At 39.8% G+C, this 25569-nt stretch overlaps 2 protein-coding genes across 2 annotated transcripts; one reads left to right on the top strand and one right to left on the bottom strand.

The window, feature by feature from the left end:
* Positions 1 to 399: 399 nt before the first annotated feature.
* b4galnt1a (beta-1,4-N-acetyl-galactosaminyl transferase 1a) lies at positions 400 to 9268 on the top strand. Its single transcript, XM_031844352.1, has 11 exons — positions 400 to 474; positions 3634 to 3836; positions 3925 to 4104; positions 5120 to 5226; positions 5358 to 5395; positions 5508 to 5688; positions 6033 to 6125; positions 6224 to 6411; positions 6509 to 6649; positions 7785 to 8022; positions 8215 to 9268. Exons 2-11 carry the CDS (start codon positions 3634 to 3636, stop codon positions 8424 to 8426), a joined length of 1581 nt encoding a protein of 526 aa, XP_031700212.1. The 5' UTR covers positions 400 to 474; the 3' UTR covers positions 8427 to 9268.
* A 3004-nt stretch (positions 9269 to 12272) lies between these two features.
* slc26a10 (solute carrier family 26 member 10) lies at positions 12273 to 18489 on the bottom strand. The gene is made up of 18 exons (XM_031845471.1): positions 18199 to 18489; positions 17403 to 17513; positions 17105 to 17262; positions 16795 to 16959; positions 16540 to 16692; positions 16362 to 16444; positions 16124 to 16271; positions 15917 to 16030; positions 15344 to 15421; positions 15155 to 15250; positions 14393 to 14499; positions 14182 to 14251; positions 13839 to 14021; positions 13674 to 13728; positions 13403 to 13491; positions 13240 to 13294; positions 13030 to 13136; positions 12273 to 12929 (listed from the first exon to the last, which is right to left on the bottom strand). Exons 1-18 carry the CDS (start codon positions 18461 to 18463, stop codon positions 12891 to 12893), a joined length of 2076 nt encoding a protein of 691 aa, XP_031701331.1. The 5' UTR covers positions 18464 to 18489; the 3' UTR covers positions 12273 to 12890.
* Positions 18490 to 25569: the final 7080 nt, after the last annotated feature.

Here is a 25569-nt window from a genome sequence, read left to right as displayed (position 1 = left end):
AGTTAACTATACTATTTGTAATTATATATTATATCTAAAGGTATAAAACATACTCTGATTGGGATAATAACTGGTGTCCGATTAGTTTTCTTGTTTGTTTTCTTACACACAAGTTCAAGTGTGAGGAGTTGGATTGGTTGGACTTTTAACGTGTGCAGTTCTTGGAGCCTTAAATATCCAAACACTTCTAAACGTTTCTTACTTTCCGTAGCATGACAACGTGGTGCTTAAAGTCTAAGTGTTGACAGGATATGAAGAAGCCTCTGCGATTCAACCGGTAAAACGAAGCCATTCCTTAAAGACAAACTTATCTATGCAAAGCATTTGGCCACGGTAATAACGCGCGGTCCAAGAGGAGTGGCTCCAAACAGCTGGAGCTCACGGGACCCAGAACGCACTGGAACACGCCACAGACAGCTTTCACACGACTCGAACAGGACTTGACTTCAAGGCGCTGGAAATATTGATCCTACGGTAACAACAACATTAAGAAAAATGTCCATATCTCTTCTTTCTGGACTGTTTGACATATCGCATTGGATTACTGCTTTCATCGCTTGACAGATGGGGTATGGGAGGCTTTGGCAACATTATTATTATTATTATTATTATTATTTCTTTTTTACTTCCCGCTATTATGGATCGTTAGTGCTGGCACATAAAACCGTCCATTTGTGACCATAGATATCCTTTACATTTGTCTTGCGTAATCATTAACATGTACAAATAATATATTAAAATATATTTGACATAACTATAAAATGTTTGTAACTATACAAAGTTTAAATAGCCCCACAAAAATATCTTACACACTCTTTCTTGTGTGAGACTTGTTTAAACAGTATTTTTGTATATACTTTTGTTTTTTGAATGCATGTTGAACATTTGCCTGTAATGGCCTGAGTTATGTACTTTTGTGATCGTTGTGGAAAGTCATGAGGCTTCTTCAGTTGGGTGATTATACTGTGTGGGCTGTTTTTTGTGTTTGTTTTTTACTTATGTAGCTACTCTGTGGTTACCTTGAGGTCAACAAGTCAAACCTTGTGGAGACTGTTTTGCATGGTAGCCCAGTATGCAAACTCGGAACAGAAATTGAATATAATTTGATTGTATTGCCTCAAAGTCAAAATGCATTTTTTTTTTTTTTTCTTGAAACCGTGATGAATAAGTGAGGTTTCAGCCCTATTGAAATTTTGGAGGCCTAAATCTTGGTGTCATTTTGATTTTCATCATGACAATTGCTGACCTGGTCAAACAGCAAAGTGAAACTGCAAAGCAGCGTGACTGCGAGGCATCAGACAGACCTCTTAGAGCAGGTCCTGCTAAGGACCAGTCACAAACAGCAGCCACCTTGGCGTAACGTCCTAAGATGACTTGGGAGGGTGCGGCCAGACCCCAACAAACACCCTTATTCTCAAAACCCTGTGAAAACCGAGGTCGCAGCACAGACCTCACCTAGCAAAGGACAGTGATTTAAAGAAGCCTTAACACATCTGAACATCTGTAAGGGAAACTACCTAACTATACTGTGGCGGGAGAGTGTTCCTTATAGACGTCAAGGTTACCATTCACCAAGACAATAGAGCGTTGGAGACTTATGCCATTGTTGATGATGGCTCAGAGCACTGTATCGTAGTCTGTGATGCTGCACAGTACATGGGACTGAAGCCTTGAAATACAGTTACCTACAAGGTCTATCACTGCCATCCCTCCACAAGGTCCTCTCAACATGGCTCAGATCACTCTGATATGATCATTCCCATTGAGCCAGTGCACCAGTAGGATGAGCCGCAATGTAAGTCCACACTAAATACTCAGAATTTGTGATCACATAGTTTATTTCTTTCAGTTTCAGTGCTCCATACAGACTAGAACGTCCTTTTTCTGGCCCTTAAACTAAGCTTTAGGCCAAAGTTGCCTAAATGTACGGGGAAAATGGAGTTTTTAAAAAACTATGATGTAAGCCAGCCCAGTGACGGTCAGTGGCTTTGTGCTAGTAACGTTTTGATTTCAACTCTCTGTTGTTATTAACCGGTGGATTTTGTCAGACACTGTTGTGGGCATAAAACAATGATTTTATTGCTGCTGCATGGGACTGAGTGCTGGTAAACCACTAGTTATTCTGTTGGCTGATCAGAGAAACAGAAAAACATATAAATCAACAGTATTATAGCAGTGTAAGTGATCACAGAGAGCAAGAGGGGAATGAGCAGATGTTGTCAGGCGACATTATGACCGTGAAATATTAATTTGGTCAGCCAGGCTGTCTGTCACACTCCTTGCCAGATGTTGGCTGCATGTGCAGTTTTGTTGTTTGTCAACTGAAAAGAGGATAAAGCAGAAGAGATTCAGGTGTTAATTGTTGTTAAGGTGTTTCACTGTGAGCAGGTCTGTACAATCGATTTCACAAAAAAAAAGACAAAGCATTTGGCATCACAGTTGGAATCTTACGTCAGACTGCTGAACTTCCCCCTCCGTGTCACCTACTTACCTTCCCTATACCTGTACCAAAACGTTCTCATTCCAACTTGTCACATACTTGCCGAACCGCTTTCTAACGCACTGGTTAGACCAGCGCACGGTCTCAGTAAACACGTAGTTAATGTGAATTCTAATAAAAACACAACAACAGTTAAGTTAAGAAAAAACATCATGGTTTATGAATACGTAAACTAAGAAAAAGTTAAATCATTTAGCATACACACACTTAAGGGTGCCATGACAAAGCATCGGCGATGCCCTGGTAATGACAACGGGCTGTCTGTACAGCCAAAAAGTGCTGCAGTGAGAATGTGGTACGAGATCAAAACGAGGAAGCATGCTGATATGCTTAAGTGCTGTGTTAATCACACACATAATCCTTATTCAGTCAAATGTATGGCATATTTTATTTTAGCATCTTAACACTGCTTTTATAGTTTTACGGTGTTTCTATTTGGTCCCTAATTCTAGAGCTAAATGTATTTCAATCTTGCTGTCTGTAAGATAGCAAACACTCAATTGAAGAATGGAATTTCAAACAAAAATGACGCTCTGCTGAATATGCATGAACCACCTTTAAACCAACACACCATCAACTGCAGTCTCAAAACGTGTGGTATCTGACTAAAATATCAGCAGGCTTCATGATGAACACTGCAGACCGCAATACTGCAGATGCAGCCCTCACATCCTGTAGACCTCATTAAGTTCCCATTGAATTATGAGCTTCAAGTTCTTTTATTTCATAAAAGGCAGGAGAAGTTATTGATGCTGATTTATGAACAATACGCTTGATGGTGCATTGGCAGCATGATACATGATGCAGTTCAAGATTTGACAACCCAAATTTTGTTTAAATTCAGATGTCATAATTTCAAATGTTATAGTTCAGTGATCTTAAAGGTCTAATGATGTACAATACATGAACCAGCTAATTTCAAATTCAGGACTACTGACAACAGCTCCAAATAAATTTTAAACCAGCTATGAAGAACTGAAAAATCCAGGCCCATGTCAAATTGTCAACAATCCAATCAAAGCCAGTAATTTGCATGTGAAAGACAGGACCTCTTTTACATGCCCCTTTGTTTTCCTTATCCTGTGAGGTCTTTATGTATACCATTTTGACATTTCCTTTAATCTTCATTCTAGATGCGTGCCACCTATAAGAAGTGTCTTGGACTGCTTTTGATCAGTGGAATATTGCTATTCCTGTTTTGTACTTGGAGCCCTGGGACCAGCTCAGGAGTTGACATACGGGGCGGTGAAATACAAGAACTCCTCGAAGGGAAAATCCAAGACACCATCAGTGGCTATCATGACATTTCCTACCATATAAAGGATGATGTGGCATGGTTAGTTGTAAGTCAGTATGTCTAAATTCTGCTCTGAATTCTCATTTTTATCCTTAAAAACTCACTCATTGCCATTTTTTTCTGACAGTCATTTGGCTCAAAATACATGTCTGTGCCGGGCTGATGAGGCATTTCATCTTCCGTTCTCCAATCTGCTGTTCCCACGTGTGTGGGCCCACAACATTGAGCTTGCATTCTTAGAGTCCCATCCTGACCCAAGGGGCGTGATGCATCACAGAGCTCAGGAGTACAGCCGCTTTCAGAAGAGGTAAAGTTCAGCTGATGAACCATATGGCTCAGTGATTCAGTGACGGAACACACTCTTGTGTACTCATGTAACTGGCAGTTTGAATCACATCTGTTTTAGAAGGCAGTGCAAGGTGCAAAGCTTTTTCCAGGGTGAACAGGTTGTGTCTGGGTTGGGTATTGTCCTTTAATATTCTTTGGGCTCTCCACAGACACCTCTTGTCACCAATATCGCTGATTCTTGGTTGATGGCTACCAATGATGTTCTGGGCCTTTTTAATCACGTGCTGCAGAGCCCTCTTGTCATGGGCCGTGTACATCCCATGCCAGTTCGCAATGTTTCCAGTCAGTGTGTGTTTTCAGACAGTGTCATTAGCCTGCCAATGTTCTTGCAGACAAACAGCCTTCCTCCTTGTCTGCTGCTTGTAATATTTAGCCATGGAATAATATAAACAACTTTACATTAACTTAAAAGAAGACAGTTTAGGTGCAAACCTCAAATCATCAGACTGGCTGTTCTAGCTGATGCTCTCTGGGTGTTGGAGAAAACAGCTGTCCTGTAGCCTGAGGGATCTGCCGGGTTTATATACCTCATTATTTTGTGTACCATGCACATGGGTAATGTATACCTGCTGCATGTCTAGATTCTCAGCATTAGTATAGCTGATAATTATTTTGATTATGTTAAGAATAGTGAAAACTACCACAATGTCCCAGAGCCCAAAAGTACATATTTAAATTGTTTGTTTTGTCTTCCAGCAGTCCAAAGTAAAACATATTTAATTTACAATTGTATCAAGCAAAGGAAAGAGGAAAAGTTACTCTCAGACGTACAGGACATAGGGAATCTAACTGAAAGGCAACTGGATTTCATTAGTTTAACTTATGAGCTATGTGATGCAGATTTTAATGTACTTGAACCATACATCAAATTCGCAATGTGTCTTCTCTGTGTGCAGTCTGTGATCAAAGTAACAAATAGGACTATGGTGTAGAAATACAGATGCTTTCCCCTCTCATATGTTCTGTTTGTAAAGGTCCTACAATCCTGCAGATCTGCTTATTGTAGCTGAGGCCAACAATCCTCTCCAGTATCCTACCCAGGGCGTGGAGGTGCGACCCCTCAAAACGATCATCATTCCTGGTAAAAGCATATCAAACATTACACTACACATGATATCAAAGCTTATATATTACATCTTCACCTACTTTTGGTCTGTTAGTTAAAATGCAGACATCTTGATATTCCCAGTAGTCATTTCTTTCTTCCCGTAGGTTTGGGTCTTAAAAAAGAAACAGGATCCAGCCATACGGTAATTTCTTTACTTTGTGGTTTTCTTTGGGATAAACAAACCCACTTTTTCTGTCTAAATGTTAAACTTGTTTGTTTCTTTTTTCCTCAAAACCATGCAATTGGTGCACCAGGTTTATTTGACAGCAACATTGGGGACTTTTGATGTTGCTGCTACAGTGGACAGTGTCTCTATTAAAGGAGAAGGAGAGAAGCACATGACACTTTCTAGTCCTCTTCTCTCCGCTCTGAACAGGCAGCTGCAGTTCGTCACTTATACAAACACTGTTTTCCATCCCAAGACAGCAGATACAGGTAAAGTTATCATGTGGATACTATCTTGATACTAAAAGTAGAATGTTGTGATTACCTGTTCAACCTTACAGAGTTTCATCCTAATGATCAGAGGTAATAGACAACACTTTGAATCAATAAGTAATGAACCAATAGACATCATGGTAATGGAGTAAGGGAGTATTAATCAATACAAGGTTCTTTACATGTGTGAAATATATTATATTCAGATACAATTTCATAATTACTATTAAAGAAGTGACAAGGACTGCAGTGCATAGGCAATTACAGCTAGACATGACAGTTGTGTTAACAATGACAGAAATATGCACTGCTTCATCTCTTATCCCATTTCTGTTCTGCAGTTGAGTTTTCTACTGACGTTCACCAGTCATTTTTCACTATTAAAGTTGGACATGGAGCCATACCTAAACTTTACAACTCTGGATATCAAGGAGGTTTGTGAGCAGTTATTTTCATTATCAATTTATTTGTATGCAAAGTGTTTAAATGCCCCATTGCAATGTTTTTTTGCATTTTTTTTTCTTCTATTTAGAGTACAATATTAGTGCTCTTGTTACCATCGCCACCAAGACCTTTCTACGCTATGACAAACTCAAAGACCTCATTGACAGCATTCGGCAATATTATCCCACCGTCACCATAGTGATAGCAGATGATAATGAACACCCAGAGTCAGTGACCGGGCCTCACATTGACCATTACATCATGCCATTTGGAAAGGTAAAAAAGTTTTACTATGTCTCTATGAAGTATCATGGATTGTAATTAACCAGCACAGTTTTCTATGTGTTGATCAACCTTCATCTACTATATACAGGGTTGGTTTGCAGGAAGAAACCTGGCAGTGTCTCAAGTGACAACCAAATATGTGCTCTGGGTGGATGATGATTTCATCTTCACTGCAAACACCAAGGTGGAGATGATGGTGGACATCTTAGAAAAGACTACTCTGGATCTGGTGAGTTTCTGCTGTTCTGATGGTGACTGCATATTGTTGTATGGATAAATACTCTGCTAACTTAAACGTTTTTGAATTTGCACACAACTCTGCATATATACACTCATACCACACAGAACATGTTTTCATAGGTGCAGCAGGCAAGAAATACTGTACATTCATTTTGAGATTCCGTTTAGCTGTAGAGTTTGTGTGTTCTCCCCGTGTCGGTGTGGGTTTCCTCCCATAGACCACAGAAGAGCAGCTTAGCTTGCATGGCACGATTCTACTAATTTTAGCTCACGTTAAGTGAAGCCTGTTCGTAGAATTGCCCGTAGGTGTGAATGTAAGCGCGCATGGTTGTCTGTCTCTATGTGTCAGCCCTGTGATAATCTGACAATCTGTCTACCCTGTCTTCACCCAATGTCTCAATGTCAATGTACCCTGAAAGGATAAGCGGTTACAGATAATAGATGTATTACATCATCCAGCGTGTGACTTGACTGTGTCCATCTTCACACATTTCACTAACAAGGACCACGCCAATAACAGTATGAGTTTCGAGAGGTTTATTGCATAGTGGAAAGATTGTTAGATTCAAGAAGCGGAAGGGATCGAGGGATGAAGGGGAGTAGGGTAGAGGGAGGAAGGGATGTGGGGTAGGGGTAGAGGGATGGAGGGATGGAGGGGTCGAGGGATGAAGGGGTCGAGGGATGAAGGGATGTACGGTAGAGGGATGAAGGGATGTCAGGAAGAAGAAACGAGGAGGGTTTGTAGAAAGGAGGTTAGGCGATCGATGGGGGACCGTTGATGTCCGGCAACTGGCGGGAACGGGGGGACTGGAGACTGTAGGGTGGGGGCCATCTCTTCGGAAGCTCTGGCGGAGCAGAGTCCCCTGTTGTTCCTGTAATCCTACGAGAGAGAGAGAGAGAGAGAGAGAGAGAGAGAGAGAGAGAAATCGGACGACAAAAAGGGGGTTTTGGGGGGAGGGATGTGAAGACGAGAGTCGAAGAGGGAGTGAACGAGTTCGTTGTGCTTAAATACTCTGTGCAGAGGAAATGAGCGGTGTTCTGGGCATGGCCCCGTTCCTGAACTACGTTTATAAAACTACATTTATTTCATTGTCTTTACATTTTTGCTGTCTTACCGACTTCAGGTCGGTGGTGCAGTGAGAGAGGTGACAGGTTACACTGCAACTTACCGTCACACCATTTCAGTGGAAGAAGGGGGAGAGGAGGGTGACTGTTTACATATCAGAGATGGCTATCACCATGTCATCGAGGGATTTCCCAACTGTGTGGTAGCTGATGCAGTCATCAACTTCTTCCTAGGAAGGACAGACAAGGTGCAGCAGGCGGGATTTAATCCCCGTCTGGCCCGGCACGGTCATCTAGGTGAGTCTATCTGTAACGTTGGCTATCAAATGTATTAACAAAGCAGTTTATATTAGCTATGTTCTCTAGACACTGCGGTACAGCTGTGATAACAATGTTGAGTTGCTGCAGATTGGAAAGATGTATAAGGAACAAAACCAAGGGAAATTCAAGGAAGGATTGTTCAAACTAAATTTTCTTCTGGCACTGCAGAGTTTTTCATCGACGCTCTGGGCTCCCTCCACATTGGCTCCTGTAGTGACGTCATTGTAAGCCACGCATCGAAGATCATTCTACCCTGGAGTAAAACAGACTCACAAAAGGCTTATGACAAATTCCGCTATTCATCTTCCAGTGCTGACAATGACGTTCATAAGGAAGACTTCTACTTCAAGAACAGGTTCAAGTGCATGACCAGTCATTGAAACGTGTGCTGAACATGTCTGTTTGCTGCCTAAATGTGAGGGAAAAATGGGAAATTATTGTTTTCAGGTGAAGTGAAGACTGCAGAAAATGATATTGTTATATTTTGCAGTTTGTTTACTACCTTAGCACTTGCTGTTGAGATTGTGTGGACTGATTTTTTTTCTATGAACAGATTACAATTCTTTGGTCAAAGTATCATGATATCTTTAATGCGCTGTGTTGATATCTATGTAATGTGACTTGAAAAAGATAAAACGACACAATCTGTAGAGGTTCAACCAACCTTCACTAATCAAGCCGAGTGCGATGTAATCAGTGGTTCCCAAACTTTTTCATCTAACAAACACCCCGTGCCCTGCCAGATGGGCTCAAGTTCTGTAAATCATTAAATTAACTGTTCAATAGATAGCATGAATATCCTTGAATTGTTAATTAGTAATTCACCTCAGAGACAATGGTACGTGTGGGAACGTATCTGTTGCTGCATCTACAAATGTCAGATTTTATTTTTAAATACAAATGATGTGACCATTAAATAATGTTATTTGTTTAGCTATATGTGTCATGTGACATGTTGCACTGCACTGGCAACAGCTCAACATGTATGTTATGCCACTCAAAGGCCTAGGCTTATTTATCATATTTGTTGTTTTCCCAATAAAAAACATGGCTCATGGATTTATCATGGGGTTTTTTTACTCAGGTAACATGTATGTTTATAACATGCTTTGAATGTATTGTGACACTGTATTTGTGCACTTGGCTGTGTAGGTATAAAAAATGAAGATGTGATGTGATGTTATGATGTGCAAGTAAACTGAATAAAAATGACACAGTTGAACTATATTTTCAGTTATTGAACATTTGACAAGCTTTGTTCTTTAAATAATTTTAGTTTTTAATAAAAGTTTATTTAATGTAGGAACCGGATGCTCATTTTTTTTTTTTTTCTTTTTTTTTTTTTTTTGTTTTGTATGTGAAAGCAAGTGAGAAAGTCCGAAAGCTTATCGTTCAAGGTTAATTTATTGTTGACACAGGGTTGCCCAAGGTAACGCAGAGTGGTCTGGTCCATTTATGCTACATAAGAAAAACATGACAAAACGAAACGTGGTGCATTTTTGGAATTTGCATCAAAAAGGAATGTAAACACTTAATTCTCTGGGCAGATTATATGGCCATCAGGGAAACATTGTCCATCAACTTTGACTATGTTTGAGCACCAAGCATCATTGATGTAAACCCAGAGTCCACCTCCTCTCGTACCACCGGAGTTCTGCGGATCGCCCCGTCAAGTACAACTTCATGTCATAATGGAGCATGGCGTCTGTAAAGATGACACCGATATCCCGTTACTGGTTTAGCGTCGTGGATGTAATTGTATTTTTCAAACACAGACTGAAATTGAAATCCATTTAGCTAAATAGATGAACATGTATAAAACTATTTAAATTTAATATTTGAAGTATCTGATCCTTGTCACTTTGGTCTTAAGCAAATTAAACTAATTTTCAAGCGAAGATTTTGAGAAATGGGTTGGGTTTGGTAGCAAAACATTCATTTCAGTATTCAATTTCCCGAATGAAGTGTGTGATGATGTATAGCCGACCTTTGTACTATTTTATGGCCGTTTAAAGATACTCATACTGGCAATAGACCTTTCATTTCTGTTCTTTAGCTCAAGTAGTATTTTGAAAGAGGAATTTTTAATTAGAATTGAGTATTTTTACATTGTGGTTTTGGTACTTTTACTTAAGTAATGAATAAGTACTTATTCCACCACAGAGTTACAGGTAATTGTTGTGGCAATTTATCATGTTGTTCTTTAGGTATAGCTTGTATCACTTAAACCTGAACATATGCAGACGAGGCCATCCAAACTCACCAAACCCAATTAATAAATGTTATCATATCGAAGGTATTTTATGTCTGGCTTGCTGTAGCGTCATCCTGATCTCCCCACTTAACCCTCTTCCATGGATACCAAGCACATACCAAGGCTGGGACCTTGGCCTGTATGCCTGGACCCTTGAATGAATAGAGCTCTTTCCCAATGAATGAAACATAAGTAGGGAAAGAGCTCTATCCGTTCAGCTGAATTATTCTAAGTGTCTGTTCAATAAATACTGAGACATTTGAGAGTTTTTTCATCACGGTTATATCTCACAGGGAGGTGAAAAAGATTAATTTCCACCACAGTAATAAGATGTCTTTCTGATTGCTTGATGTGTGCTCGTATTTGTTTCCAACACGGATAAATAAAGAAGTTAATAAACTTCTTGTTTAAGGTATTATCACTATGGTGACAGCTGACTGTCATTCCAATGTTTCACCACAAGATGGAAACAAAAGATCAGAGAATAATGCCACACAAGTTGAATGATTTTCTACCTTGTTTTTGAAAACCCTAACATGATTATCATTTAAGTAGTATACTACTACTAGTAGTAGTGGTATCAGTAGAATAAGTACAAGCAGTATTAGTATTTTCATAGTAATTATGAGCACATATGGTTGGATTACAGTGCCTGTGTTTACCAGGCACAAATCTTAACACATCTCAACACATCTCAACGCTTGCTGTTTTCTGCTGTTTCTGTACTTACATTAATAAGAAATAATAGAAATAATAGAAATTACTTTATGTTTTATCCTTTCATAAATATTATTCCACTGTTTTCTCCTGTTTTTTTTCCATTTGTTTAGTTTTTTTTTCACTTCGCTATGCGTGAGTCAATTAACATAACTGTTAGAACATGTACACGATACCTGTAAGCACTTTTTCATTAATCAAAGCTTTGTCATTCAATCACTGACCTTCCCGGAGGAGTTTTCCGGGTTTTATGTTTGTGTACAGTTAGTAGGTCTGCCGGTAGAATCTGGCTTAGTAAACATTTGGCCAGAGCCTTGTGTACCATGTTCTAATTGAAGTGGACTACTTCCTGCCAATTAGTGAAACACTCCTTGAGCTTTAAAGGGAAAACCCAAAGGGTACACTGTCTAGAGGCCTCTTTGAAATATGCACTGGAAAAAATTAATAACTTGGCTATCCAACATCAAGCAAGGAAATAATTAGTTTTTTTCCCTTTTTCATCCTGGTTTTGAACTCACACTGCATATAGTTTCATCAGGTCAAAGTAACAGGATTATCGTCAGTAGCAGCGGGGGGGAAACCTTTAACTGTTGGACAGCAGAGGACAACATGGCTGTGAGCTAAGACATCACTTCCAATCAATGTAATGGCATTTACAGCTACTGGTAACACATATATTGTCCATCTTTCAGAAGGTTTTGTCAAACTTGGTTTATAATATGAACATCTTTCTTTCTGTAGAAAGTGGTCGACAGGCTGGATCAAAAAGTTGCATGTAATGTGATTTTAAGTTTAAAAGAAAATATACATGAATTGACACCACTGTAGCTTGCCTGATGCATGTTAAATAAACCAGAATTCGGCAGAACTAATGACCTGTGTTCCTACTTTCCCCATGTTAAAAAGGAAAACCTTTGTCTTTGTGTCATTTGAATAATGCATTTTTCATTTTTCATTATATCTCAGTGTAGACACGCCGGTCTACGGTACCTCACCAAATACAAAGACTGTTCTTCTTCTCCCTTCAAAATATGACAGAGTGGCGTGCTTCACATTCCACACTGTGTTTTCCCCTAAAATGTATTCACACCTAATAACCATGGTAAACCAAGTATTGATGTAGAAACCTAACTCAATTTAATGGAGTCATCAAGAAGTTGTTCTTTGATATATATTTATAGTCAAAACAGCCACTGGATGGCACAGTTGCTGACAAATACAAAAGTAATTTCATGAAATATTTTGTGCAGTCTCTCTGGAGTTCAAAGTGAGAACATTTTAAGGTCGTATGAGTTGGAATTTACTTTACATAGTTGCATATTCAAGCACATATTTTTAAAACATATAAATACATAAAGTATTTAACAAACTATTCAGTGCACTTTATATTCAATCCGTATTGCAAACAACACACAGAAACTAAATAAATACCATTATGCTAATATTACAGAATACACAACAATAAAAGAAAGAACATCTGTCATATAGAGTTTTATAGTCATAGGACAAAATTACTTATTTTTCTTTTTTTTTACACTAAATATACGAGGAGAATGTCTGGTTTTTTTATGCCTGATCTTATTTAAAACCCTCTGAATTTGTGACCGTGTACTAAAATCCGATTAAAGTGTACCAGAAGAGAGTTTGTGAGAAAAGTGGTAACACTGTATGTGATAATTATTGTAATTCATGATGTGCTACAACAGGCTACTGTTTCTTTGAAACACTGGTATATAATGGAGCACTGCTATACAGCAGAGAAACATAGTCTCTGCTTATAGAACAAAATGTATAAGACCCATTTGCCCTCTTCTGTCTTCTTAGTCCAAGACACTTGGATGATGGGAGCATGACTCGTCACTGTCCTCCTGGCTCATACCCAGACAGTCGTGGTGTTCTCTGTAGGTTTTTCCTACATCAGACGACAGAAGTTGCTTTTGCTTAGGACAATCAAAGTAATTAGAAATGAAAGTCTTTTGAATATTTGTGAAAATGTCTCCTCTCGAGCTTACCTTCTGCTGTTGAATGTACATCACTGCATCATGAACAGTAACAAAAATATGCTGAGGGTTCATGTAGGTCATTAGACCACTTGATGTTAGGATCTTTAAGACGCTCTCTAGGGGGATAGAAATCATTGATAAGCATTCACTGCATGTAAGTGAATAAACTATAAACATAGAATACCATTAGGAAAGCAATCACTTAGATACAGGCCTTACCATTGCAGTTTGACAAATATACATGAACTCCAACTTTGTGGCATTCAGTACACATCTGCAAAAAGCCAAAAGCAATCAATCATGTTGACACAATGCACAAAGAAATGGAGAGAATCCCATGTAGGGAAGTTTGAAGCATAGTGTCTTGCTTTAGCAGACTAACCTGTGTAAAGAGTCTTGCTCCAGCAACATCAACAAATGTCACACTGCTACAATCGATTAGCACTGCCTGAACATCACTCTTGGATTTTTCTACAGAAAAGAAAAAAGGTAATGAAAGGAAAGCTTGAAATTATCTGCAGCACATGTCTACCAAAATGTAAATAGAGCAATCTAAAAAAAATGTAATTTGTAATGGCCAAAGAACTATTGTAGATATCCGTATTTAAAATATATAGTTTTTAGTTTTCGTATGGCCCACGCTCATTATTTACCAGATTTAAAGAACTCATTTTCTGATGAAAATGATGTGTTTGCAATTCCTCCTTCCTAAACAACAATGGAGGGAGAAAAAACAATAAGACACTGAAATCAAATTGTACAGTGTGAACTTCACATTTTTTATAATGCAGCTCATTTAGTAATTCTAGTAGTTGTACCACAGTGCTGACAGTAGCCTCTCTCTCCATTTTCTCCAGGGCCTTTCTGGCTTTCTCCCAGCTGCGGATCTTCTCTGGCGTCAGGCCCAGCAGCCTGCTCATTTCCTCCCTGAAGAAGCTACGGTTGCCGTAGTAAATAGGCCCGTTGTAAGTCAGGATCTTCACTCCAGGTATCTCATAGCACTGAAAGGAAAACAGGATCGTCCCAACTTTATTCTTGGATGGGCTGCATCGTCTCTGAGATTATGATTTTCACTTGTTGGAATCAGAAACTACAGTTTGAAGTACAAAAAAATGTAAGTTTAATAATGATAAATGGTTAACAGTAAGAGCGTCTTCTCACCTTGCTGTGGTTCTCCAGAGGTCTGTAAATTTCTGTGTTGCTGGCCCGACCAAGCACTGAACAACCAGCCCTGTTGGAGCCAACAGTCATCAACTTTAGTTGACCACATTATAACTTGTGATCTACATAGCTTGACAAGTATATAAAGTGATCCTCTACTTCTCTGTGATGAATGTTATATATTTGGAATGGAAGGGAATAGAAAATGTACCTTTGTGTGCGGCAGATGACGGTCATCATAGAGAAAACCACTCCGATAGCTAGGCCAACATCCACGTTGAGGACCACTACAGAGAGCCAGGTTACCACCCAAACCATCTACACAAGCCAAAATAACATTTAGTCATGTCAGGATATAACAATTAACAACGGAGGCACGTCAGTGAAAATAATATTCCAGCCAAGCAATCAGTGTGTGCAACTTGTGCTCTACTAGCTCATGATAGTATGGCCTGGTCGATAACTGATTCTCTTTGGTTGGAAGAGTGTTTCAAATAACCTTGCACCTGTGACGTACCCATTAACATTTTAAGCCGCATGAGTCATTAATTGATCAGCAGCCAGTTAAACTGCAGCTGATTCAGACTATAAAAACCTGTGTGACCTCACTCAGCTCCAGCTAAAATTACCAGTAAACACTTGTGTTACAAACAATCACAAGAATGAAGTCCAGTTGCAAGTGGTTGTCTTCCATTTAAATTCCAAATTAAAAAGGTAATATGTTGCTAAAGGCACATCACATTTAAGTCCAGATGAGGTGAATTAAGGAATTATTTAATGCTTTATAAAAGGACCACAGCCTGAGCAGATACTGATAAAACCAATTAGCTTTAATTTATGGGTCAGTTGTTGACCTAATGGTAGATATAGGGAGCTGATTAATCCTCTTCCTTTCAGTCTGTTATGCTTTATTGTCATGCATGGAGACCATTTCGAGGAATACTTGTATTGTTGTATTAATCTATTGCCTTACGAAGTCAATCTTGCTGATTCTCCACAGATCAGGTAAGTCCTGGAACTGGAGGAACATTTGCCTGAGGCTGGTGACGTTGATACATGCCAATACTGCCTGGGGGGAGAGAGATAAAGGATGAGAGGAGTAAACTTTCCCTCTCTTTTTCTCTCATTTTTGTACAGACAGATAGACACATATTAAACACACCTTTGGTAGGAAGTAGAACAGCGGTCCAATCAGAAGCAGGACAATCAGAACAACCAGACTTGTGAACAAGCCGGAGAGCTGCAGGAACACACACAAAACACACACAACACACACACATCCCTTACTGGAAATCCCGGTAGTGTTGCTCCTTGTTTGGAGTATTTTCTGCATCCCACAATATGGAAGCTAATATGCAAGAAAATCCTTAAACAGTTGGATGTAAATTCATTCTCCTCATTTCAACTGCATTCAAGTGGATTAGAACTCGTAAAACCCCAATCTGTACATCTTTGGCAGCATAAATTGAAGGTACATTCAAATACATAAAAGAACAGAGTTTATATATATTTTTCTGTTGATCATGATTAAATATACAAGCCATTTTTGCATCAGTAAACACAGTAACATAAAAGGACCTTTCAAACTATTTAAGAGTGAAGTGTTTTCATTGTGTTTCCTTGGTGTGACCCCTCTGTTGATATTTGAATTGTGGATTGCACCTTTATTAATACAAAAAGCCTTGTGGCTTATGAATGTGACACAGTGAAACTTACTGGATATCATGTACACTACCTGTGTGTATCCTCCAGCACTCTCAAGTATATTAGTGGTAGCAAGAGTGGCTGAGCTGGGGAAGCATGTGAAAAAAGAAGACACTGTGTTGGAGATACCGTGAGCCAGGAGCTCCTGAAATAAAGCACAGGTTCCGTACAAAAAAAGTTAACAGATTGGTGAAAGTCGAACATGTCAACAAGCAGCTGGGAAATGTTCACACTTTACCTGGTTGGGATTGATGGAATATCCATGTTTATCGGCATAGATCATTGCCAGAGAGACCGACACAGCATAACCGACAAATGTTATTGCTATGGTGTCGCCAGCAATGTCAGGGAAGGTGCTCAAGGTAGGCATCTGTGGCTTTGGGAATCTGAGGACAGGATAATTAAAAGTCAAACTCCTAAAAACTACTGAGCTCAGTGTTTAGGTCTGTTTTTATTTTCAAATCCAAAAAGATTACCCAGCTGGGATGTGACCAACTATCTCAATGTTGTAAGTAGAGTCCAGCGAGGAGGCATAGGCCACACCTGTAGCAATAATCACCTGAAGAATGAAGTATAAAACCATGACTTATAAACTGTTGATTGTATTGTAAATAGCAAATGTACCCTGCACATTCATAAATACAGTTGACTAACCGTGAGGATCTCCACAGGGATAGGCGTACGAAGGCGCTGTCTGTAACGCATGTTGATCTCCTTAATTGGCACTAGAACAGCCAAACACATCAAGGAGATCAGCAGCTCAGCCATGTTGGTGTGCGGCAGGTTCTTCATCACTGACGCTAAAGTCTGAACACAATAGTAGGTGAGCAGTGAGCAGAAAGCACAAAACCCCCAAATAACAACATGGTGGATTAGACCATCGAGATTTCATCGAGAAACGCTGCCTACCTTGAAAAGGGAGAAAGTCCCAGTGTGGCGAGGGAGCCGCAGCCCCAGCATGCTTTGCAGCTGTGAGACAGTAACATGGAAGGCAGCAGCACTGGTGAAAGCCTTAACAATTGGCTCTGACAGATAGGTGGAGAGGAAGCCCAGCTGAAGACCAAACATACAGAGCTGGGGCACAAGAGATTGACACATAATTATGAGCTGTGTTGGGGAATCAAGTCTGCTAGCATTCATAAAAAGACAGGTCTTCCGTCACAGTTCCATTGTTTTTTCATTTTGTGTTAAATCCATAGAGGTTGTGCAGCCGTCTTACCATGATAATTCCTGAGAGGAGCGCTACAGCTGATGCAACTCCAATCCTCTGGGCCTCAAAGTCGGCTGCTTCAGGCGAACTTGAGTTCATCTCCAGAGGAGTGGGAACCAGCTGCTCCACCACAGAACCAGTCATCAGACTCACCACAGCGAAGGTACCTGAGAACAGACATACAGTAGCATCTCAGTAACAGTGGAAAGCATCGAGTTCTAGGTTAAAGCATTAGATAATGTGACCCTGCTGATTGATGAAGCTCATCTAGAATATACACTAGATGATATGTGGACAGAAGTCTTACCTGTGGACACATGGCGACCGGTGCCAAAAAACATATAGAGAACCACGGGGAAGAAAGAGGTGTAAAGGCCAAAGATTGGTGCTACAGATGTGAGTAACGCGAAGGCCATGCCTGTTAAAGGGAAGGAAATTCAAAAACACGGTTTAGCAGAAAACACATTTTTCAAATTTATGTTCAGAATGTAAAATCTGTACTTAAATAGGATTATATGGCTGAAGTATGTAAAGTTAGCTGAGTACAAAAAAAATAAAAGAAGTGACTGACCCTACAACAAATATAGAGTGTATGTAGTATCCACCCTGGTTTATGCTCTTCGATGCATGTTTAAAAAAGGAGATGCACTTATGACTTCTGGTGACTAGTAGTTATCTTGAATACCGATGTTGAATACACTTATTGTAAGTCACTTTGGATAAAAGCGTCTGCTAAATGACTGTAATGTAATGTAATGTACCCTGTGACCTTGTCAATTTTGACACTTTAGCCTTATGGTTGTTGTTGATGTATTCTAACCGAGCAATATTTGCTCAAATTCGTTGGATAATTATCAATATGAATATAATCATAATAATAATAACTGTGTATTGTTGACTTTTCAGATTATTATTATTATGGTTACTATCATCATCATCATTTGAGTATGATATTATTGTTAGGGTATAATCATTATCATAGAATCCTGGCTCAGTTGATTCTAAATGAAATTATTTACTTGTTATAATAATATAAAATACTGAAGTAATGTAAGACAAAACAAGCCTTATTTGCCCGTTGATCATGATAATACATAACTCACCTTGCGGAATGTGAAGAATACCAACTGTCAGTCCCCCTATAGTATCTCCTAACATCCATTTCTTTAGTCTGTATCTTGGCAGCCAGTCAAAAATGGGCACTCTCTCCCTCAACAGGTGAAGGCAGGCTCGCCTTGAACACCTGCACTTCCCGGCGAGCTTTTCCCGGAGCTGCAAACTTCCACTCTTGTTATCATCGGAGCCGTAGGCCTGTTTAAAGCGGTCCTCCGTGTAAATATTCCTGTACACGGCCACAGAAGTGCTCATATTGTCTCTGATAAGATGAGCGATGATAGTTCACCCTGCTGCAGAGTCAGTGAAGGTCTGTTGCAATACATTTATAGCAGACTCCACGCTGACCTCAAGAGCCATGGCATTTTCCTGTCAGACTCTTCTTAGCCAATGACATGGCTCAAAGCTTTTTTGTTGGTGTTGAACAACTTTTTTTCCACATCTTTGTCATGCCTCAGATATCATGAAGGTGTGCTGGTCTAGTTTTTTTTTCCTACAAAAATCCTCTGGGTCCTACTGCTGGAAGCTTTTGCTTCACTCACAACCCCTCCCTTCAAACACACACACACACACACACACACACACACACACACACACACACACACTATTCTTTGCACTATACACAATATATCCTGTCCTCCAGAGAGCTACACAGGAGGTACAAACTCAGACGAGGCACAATCAAGTCATACAATGTATGCCACTGTGAAACGCCCAACGAGATCAAAGTCTTATTGTTGGTGGAGCTGAAGTGTAACCTCAAACCTTATCTGTTAGCGAGGAGTTCATTTCCGAGAAGGATGGATGTCTGTAATGGGTGGGCGTTTAAACCGTGTAGCCACAAGGAAAAGGGGTCTGGCATCCATGAGACCCCTGTGAAACTCAATCACACATGGCAGCCGGCTTCATGGATCAAACCACACATTGACTCTGATCAGAGATTGTGTGTGATGAGTGAGAAGTTGTTCTTTGTCAGACAGGAGTGACTACAAGGGAGCTTTGGATAAATACAAGATAAAATATGTGTGTCTACAGGCGATAACAAATTGATTGCAAAATATAGCTTCTAACTATCATATGACTAAAATATAACTTTACTTCTTGAAAAGGAAATCACAACCTCGAGAGGTTCAGTCTGACTGGTGGATATAAAACAAAAGGAAATTCCTCTCCGGTGCAAGCTCAGTGTTGGGTGTTGTGAGTGAACCTCAACCATCTCATAGGGCTACGTGAGGAAGTGCCACCGTTTTTGAGTTTTTATTTTTGCAAAGGACAACACCCAAGGGTTTGAGATTGAATGGGCCCTGACCTTGGCTAGAAGGGCGGAAAGTTTAAAGCCGTTCAAAAGATGACAAAGCATTGAGCATTGTATTTGTGGTGCTGTTTTTACCTTGTTATTTGAGGAGAAAATGTTATCAATTATCCAGCATGGTAACATGAACACAAGCATACAGTGTAGATTGTCAACTTGATAAGTACCAAACAATTACGATCAATGTTTCACAAATCAGGTATTCACCACACTGATGAAATTACAATATAGTCGTACAAAAGCTGCGATGCTCTATGTTAAAGCTGTAAAGCCACGGTAATGGTTTCATCTCCGGATCATACCGACAGGAGCTAAATCAACCAATCAACTTGCTTGACGTGCAGATTTAGATTTTGATGGTGTGCACGGCTACCCATAATACCTTTCTGTACACAGGTTTGTTAACCCAATGTTATATCAACAACAACAACAAAGAAAAGTATAATATCCAGCATTTTCTGAAAAAAAACCAATGTGTAGACTAAAGTAATCCCTCTCAATCATCATTTATATCCATATCGCTGCTGTCATGCCTTGACACTAATGTGTTGGACAAAAACAAAGGTCATAAGTTCCTGCTGGAGATGGGGTTGATGACCGTGGTAAGACAGAAGCAAACAATACATTTGCATCGAAGAAGACAAGCTAAAAAGGAGATAAATGCCGTGTAGAGCTGCAGAGTTGGATGATAACTGAGTTCATCACTGCGATAAACCTCTGACTCATTCTTAAAGTAAAAAATTGTCAATAGCTCTTATTAATTTTAATCTAATGGATATGAAGTCATTTTTACTTTCACACCTCATCAGCCCAGAAGAAGCCATAATAAGCAGGGGGTGTTTGGTAATCCCACATACAGCGACAATGCTAGAGTCAGGTCAAATGATTTAACCCTGATAAATGTCTCCATTTCTTTTGAATGACCATTATTTATTCTAAATTTAAAAAAGGAAAACAATGGCTAATGTTGAAGGAAAATGCTGTTATTCCATGTTAGAGAAAACATTGCCAAAGACGTAACTGGAGTCAAACAGGATGGAGGTGAGAAGTCCAGCGATGTGTTACAAAAGGCAAAGTACTGGATGTGCACCCCTTAAAGTGTGATGTGTCCCTGTCTCACTAATGTCTTAAACTAAATGCAATAAACACACACGCATTGAGAGATGTTTTTGTTCCAGTGTCATATTCCTAGAATGTCTGTGTCTCTGGTGGAGAGGAGATCCAGTGATATAAGGGACTTCCTTTAAATGCCAGGAATGTGGGCCATTGTGTTGATCAGCTCCAGAGGATTTATGAACATACAGACGGCATAGTGTGTCTGCGGGCTGTTTAAACAAGATATTTATCAGTGGTAAAAGGAACAATGCGTTGAATAGAAAAGGATATGAAGTGTTAACCCCAAACTAGACAAAACCCTTCTGCTCCATCATAACACAGACAGCTCTTTATATATTTAAACAATGAAAATGGGAATACCTGAGTGGCACACAGGTCCACAAAGTACAGCCTACACTCGTGCCACTTTTGCGATCCAATGTGCGTTCAATTAACAACAACTAACAACATTAACAACAAACAGGGTATTAACACCTCTGTGGATGCAAAATGTGTCTAATGATACAATTTTTGACTGAAAGAAAGTGCATATTTTAATTGTGAAGTCACACAAGATCACTTCAAGTTTTTACATGTGTGATATTAATTGAATTTGAATAATTTTCTGTCACTCTGTACTGTGTCTCTTTTCATTTTCAACATTGTTGATGTTCCTTAACTAAAGTGCAGCCTTTTCCTGGAAAACGAGAAATTGTTCTCGACTCATCAAAAGCACTCATTGAGTGTTGTGAGGCTTGTAGTTATGTCTGGCATTCCTCATGATCCAATTCTGCTTGTTGCATTAGCATTAATCACATCATAAAAATATTTCCTGTGTGTCTTAATCTTACAGGGTCTTTCTATTATTCTGGTCCAGGGAGAGGCTCCAGACTATAGTTCCTGCTATTGTTCTTTATCTGCTTCATGGGATGCTTGTCCCGACCCCCCATGGCATGCTAGCTTGGAAATTACCTTTTCTATGAGGCAGACTGCTGGCAGCCAAACTGCTCCTTGTGTCCCTGTCCCCTCTACCTCTCCCATCCCTTTCCGTTTGCCTCTCCTCTCCATCTATTAGTGCTTCTCCTCGTGGTGTCCAAGTATTTACATTGTTTGACTTCAAGAATCATGTCTCTCTGAAGAATTCTTCCTGCCAGCTCATGAATTTGTTGTTATTTGTCACTCACGCCATACAAAGTTTCTGCAGGGGTTAAGAGCCGAGCACAACCCAGGAATTTGTCTAACGGCCCTTTGATGTGTGTTGAAAAGTGGATATTTTATGGAGGCTTGCCGGGCTCTTATTCATGCAATACAATATACAAACAAATATTACATTGTTAAACCAATATCAAACACTATTTTCTCAGCTTAATCTTTTGTTCATGGCTGTACCTGTAATTCGCCATGTCTTGATTTCCGAGGGCAACTCACTAACATCTTATTACTTTTTGTCAAAGATCTGTTTCAGACTTTCCCTCACTTTCCCTGAGATTCTTCTACATCTTGCTTGTAAAGCGAGAAGGCTTTCAGTGTTTCTTTTGTACCTTCTCTTTTAACACAGTTTTATTTTTCTATGCGTCCTAGGTTTGGGTGTGAGTTGCTAATTTCCTGATCACTCTTATTAAAGAATGTCTCCTGACTTCCACCAGTCATGTCCAGTCATCAAACATCTGGGTCATGCATCTTCTGGGCGGGTAAGGCAGCACCCGCCTACATCCACAGGCTCCCCAAGGAACTGTGTCCGAGTGCACTCACGAAGCGTCCTCCACAATTAAGTTTTATGTTCTCATTAAGGTAACAAAGATAACGATTTCAGGATGTCATGGATTTCAACCTGGGTTCAAGCACATGATCGTCTTGCCATTTCCATCTGATTAAGCGAAGGGTGGCTTATGAACAGTAACTATTTTCTGTGCTGCTTGTAATGGGAGTGCACAATCTCTTTTCTACTTCCATGAGGCAATTTAAAAGGTCAACGTAAGCCTGTCCATCATCTGAAGAGAACAAAAGGTGAGACCTGGATTCCCATCCGACCTTCCTTTTCTTGCTGAAAGTCTATGTCCTGTCTGTCCCCTGTCTGTGCCACACATGTAAAAAAACTAAAGCTCTTGCTTGTGTTTAGTCTCATTTGTGGTATTTCTGTCTGACAGTCACAGCTGTCCCTCTTGCTGAATTACACTCTTACAATCTCCACTCTCCGTCAATGCAGAGATATGTTATTCTTTGTACAAAAACAGTTTTGCGCCACAGTTTTTTCCACTCACTTCCAGAATAACAATTAGATTTACTTAACCATGTAGGGGAGCTGTTTTGACCCACAGAGCGCCTGGGTTATTGGATGTGTCACTTCTTAGCCCATGCCAAAGCATTGTGCAGCTCAAGTACACAACGGCGACACAACCTTGAACCACATTGTAAGACCGGCTGCTGCATTGTCTGCTTCACCGTAACACTTCTGTCAACTCTAGATTCACTTTCAGCTGTAGAGCACTTATAGCATTCAACACGATGAAGAAACAGCAGTTCCACGTGTTGTCATTCAAAGCTCTCGGGCAAAACCCTACTGTAAATTCTTCATAACTGAATGTACACCACCAAAGAATAGATGTATACATAAAATAGTATATAAATTAGTATGTTGATATTTTGTTTTTTTTGTGTAGAGTTTCAAACAAGAAGGTTCGAGAAATTGTGTTTTAGCAACTGCAAAAAACTGTAAAGATGCACACAGAACCAAATATTCAGACTGTGATATCCGCCACAGTGATGTGGGTTGAAGGGAATGGGATTTTGATCCACTGTAGTGACTCTAGTATTTTGTCTTGTGCGTGAGACTCTGATGGAGTAGGTCCTTGAGAATCACCGGTGCAGCCAGGTTCACCTCACAGAGTTCAGGCCAGGTATATTCTGCTCATCGCACTACTAAACTAATAAATGTTGACTCAACAACTTTTAATAGTTTGAATTTGTGTGCACCAACACAGTTATCCTCAAGGTCTGTGCCTGCATAATACAGGGGGTTTATCTGCTCAAATGTAAGTTTCAAATGTTAGCATGCTAAAGAGCTAACTCCCTACAGCAGTAACACTAACATGGAGTTAAGGCAAAGGAGCATATCTCATTAGGGAAACGAAGGGACTGGTGCAGACTGATTTGTAGAATTGTGCAGATATAGCAACATTTCAACACTAGTGTGTTTTCGTTAGAGTCAAAATGGAAAAAGACAAAAGGCAGACACATATAGGCCCAATCCCAATGTCCCCCGTAAACCCTCAAACCCTGAACCCTCAAGGACTTACTGACGTCACCTGGTAAGTGGGTGAGTGTGAGAGGCTGTGGGGCTTGAGATGGTGTGAATATGAATGGGACAGCACTTTGCTGCAACATATCACGTTACCATGAAAACGACAATAAATATGATGTATAACTGTGTCTATTTATTTTATACTTTGTACTCCCTGATTTGAAAGTCTTCAGGCTCTTTCCTCACAAGATGAGAGGTAACTTCATATAATCTATTTACTCGTTTTTGTCAAAACAGCTTCAATGACAAAATCAAATATTTGATGAATAAATAAATAAATATCTTCTAATTTCATGTTTATTTTTTGTTCCATCTTTAACCCTTAATGTTTCTGAGTAAATTTATTAAGACAGGCTGAACACACGTGATCCGTCCTCTTTCTTTACCTTATTTTTTACGTCTCCATGCGTCCACTGGTTACCCCGTGTTTAACGTCACATTGCAATGATTTGTGGGTAATTCCCTTAGGCTTTACGCTAAGGGCTCATAAAGGGCTCAAAATGTCTGCAAGAGAGCCTCAAACACTTAACGATTTGACAGTGGGACATCCCTAAACCCTCACGGACGTCGCGGGAGCACGCCTCAAAGTCCGTGAGTCCGTAAGGGGGGACATTGGGATTTGGACATATAGTCAATCTAGAACAGGTGTACAACTTTGATTGGCTAACTGGACAATCCAAAAGTGGGAGTTGCCATTGTCAACGTTCCAACCTCAAATCCACTATCCAATAGATTTGAAAGCCTGTTCAACCAATTATCCAATGAGAATTGCACAAACATTCTAACACTTTATGTGTTTGCCCTTTGTCCACTTTGACTTTGATGAAGACACACATGTCACTTCTTGTCCCTTGAAAGTTTGCTGTTCTTAAGCAGAGGCTGCATGCTGCTGGAAGATGCACAGAGATCCCTGTTTCAGAAGAGGAGCATATCATTGGCTAATTACAGGATGTTGTGGGGTTACAGGTTACATTGGCGAATAAGCAGTTCCACACTGCAACATACATTTTTTTGTATTCCCGCACTAAATAGGAGCCAGCGCTTTTAATTTCCTGTGTGGAAGATACTTTGCTTAACTAAAGTTAAATACTAAATAAAAGTATCTCACCCACGGGCCAAGTGCACATTGATTATGAAGACCTGCATGTGGTCTTTTTACACATTCACAGGACTGCTGTATCACCAGACACCCTCTACAGCACGTACCAAGCTGAAAGCAGCAGGGTGGAGGGCAGGGAGACGTGGACCCAGAACTGTACTGGCAGCCACTGCCAGACTATACCTTCCTGCCCCACCATGCAAGAAAGAAGGGTTTTGTATTGTTACATTGTGCTAGAATTAAGAACAAGTGCAAAAGATAAAAATAAATACTGGATAAATAAATTGTGGATGCATTGTTAGGCAGTAGTTCTTTATTGAGAAACCTTCTTTTTCCTCCTGCATCCCCTCTTATCTTAAGCCATTGTCACATGCAGAAAATTCAAACAGTAAAAGCAGAGGTAGAACATACAGTGTGTTGCAAAAATCTTAGGTGACCAGAAAGATAGTTGAAAGATAGATTATTTGAGTTTATTATGCATCTTATTGCTAGCCACATGATCCCAACATACAGTGGGTACGGAAAGTATTCAGACCCCTTTAAATTTTTCACTT

This window comes from Anarrhichthys ocellatus, unplaced genomic scaffold (genome assembly GCF_004355925.1).
Source record: "Anarrhichthys ocellatus isolate YVR2014 unplaced genomic scaffold, GSC_Weel_1.0 scaffold5, whole genome shotgun sequence".
Lineage (NCBI taxonomy): Eukaryota > Metazoa > Chordata > Actinopteri > Perciformes > Anarhichadidae > Anarrhichthys > Anarrhichthys ocellatus.
Note: the sequence above shows the minus strand (reverse complement) of the source record. Positions and strands in the feature narration are given on the sequence as shown.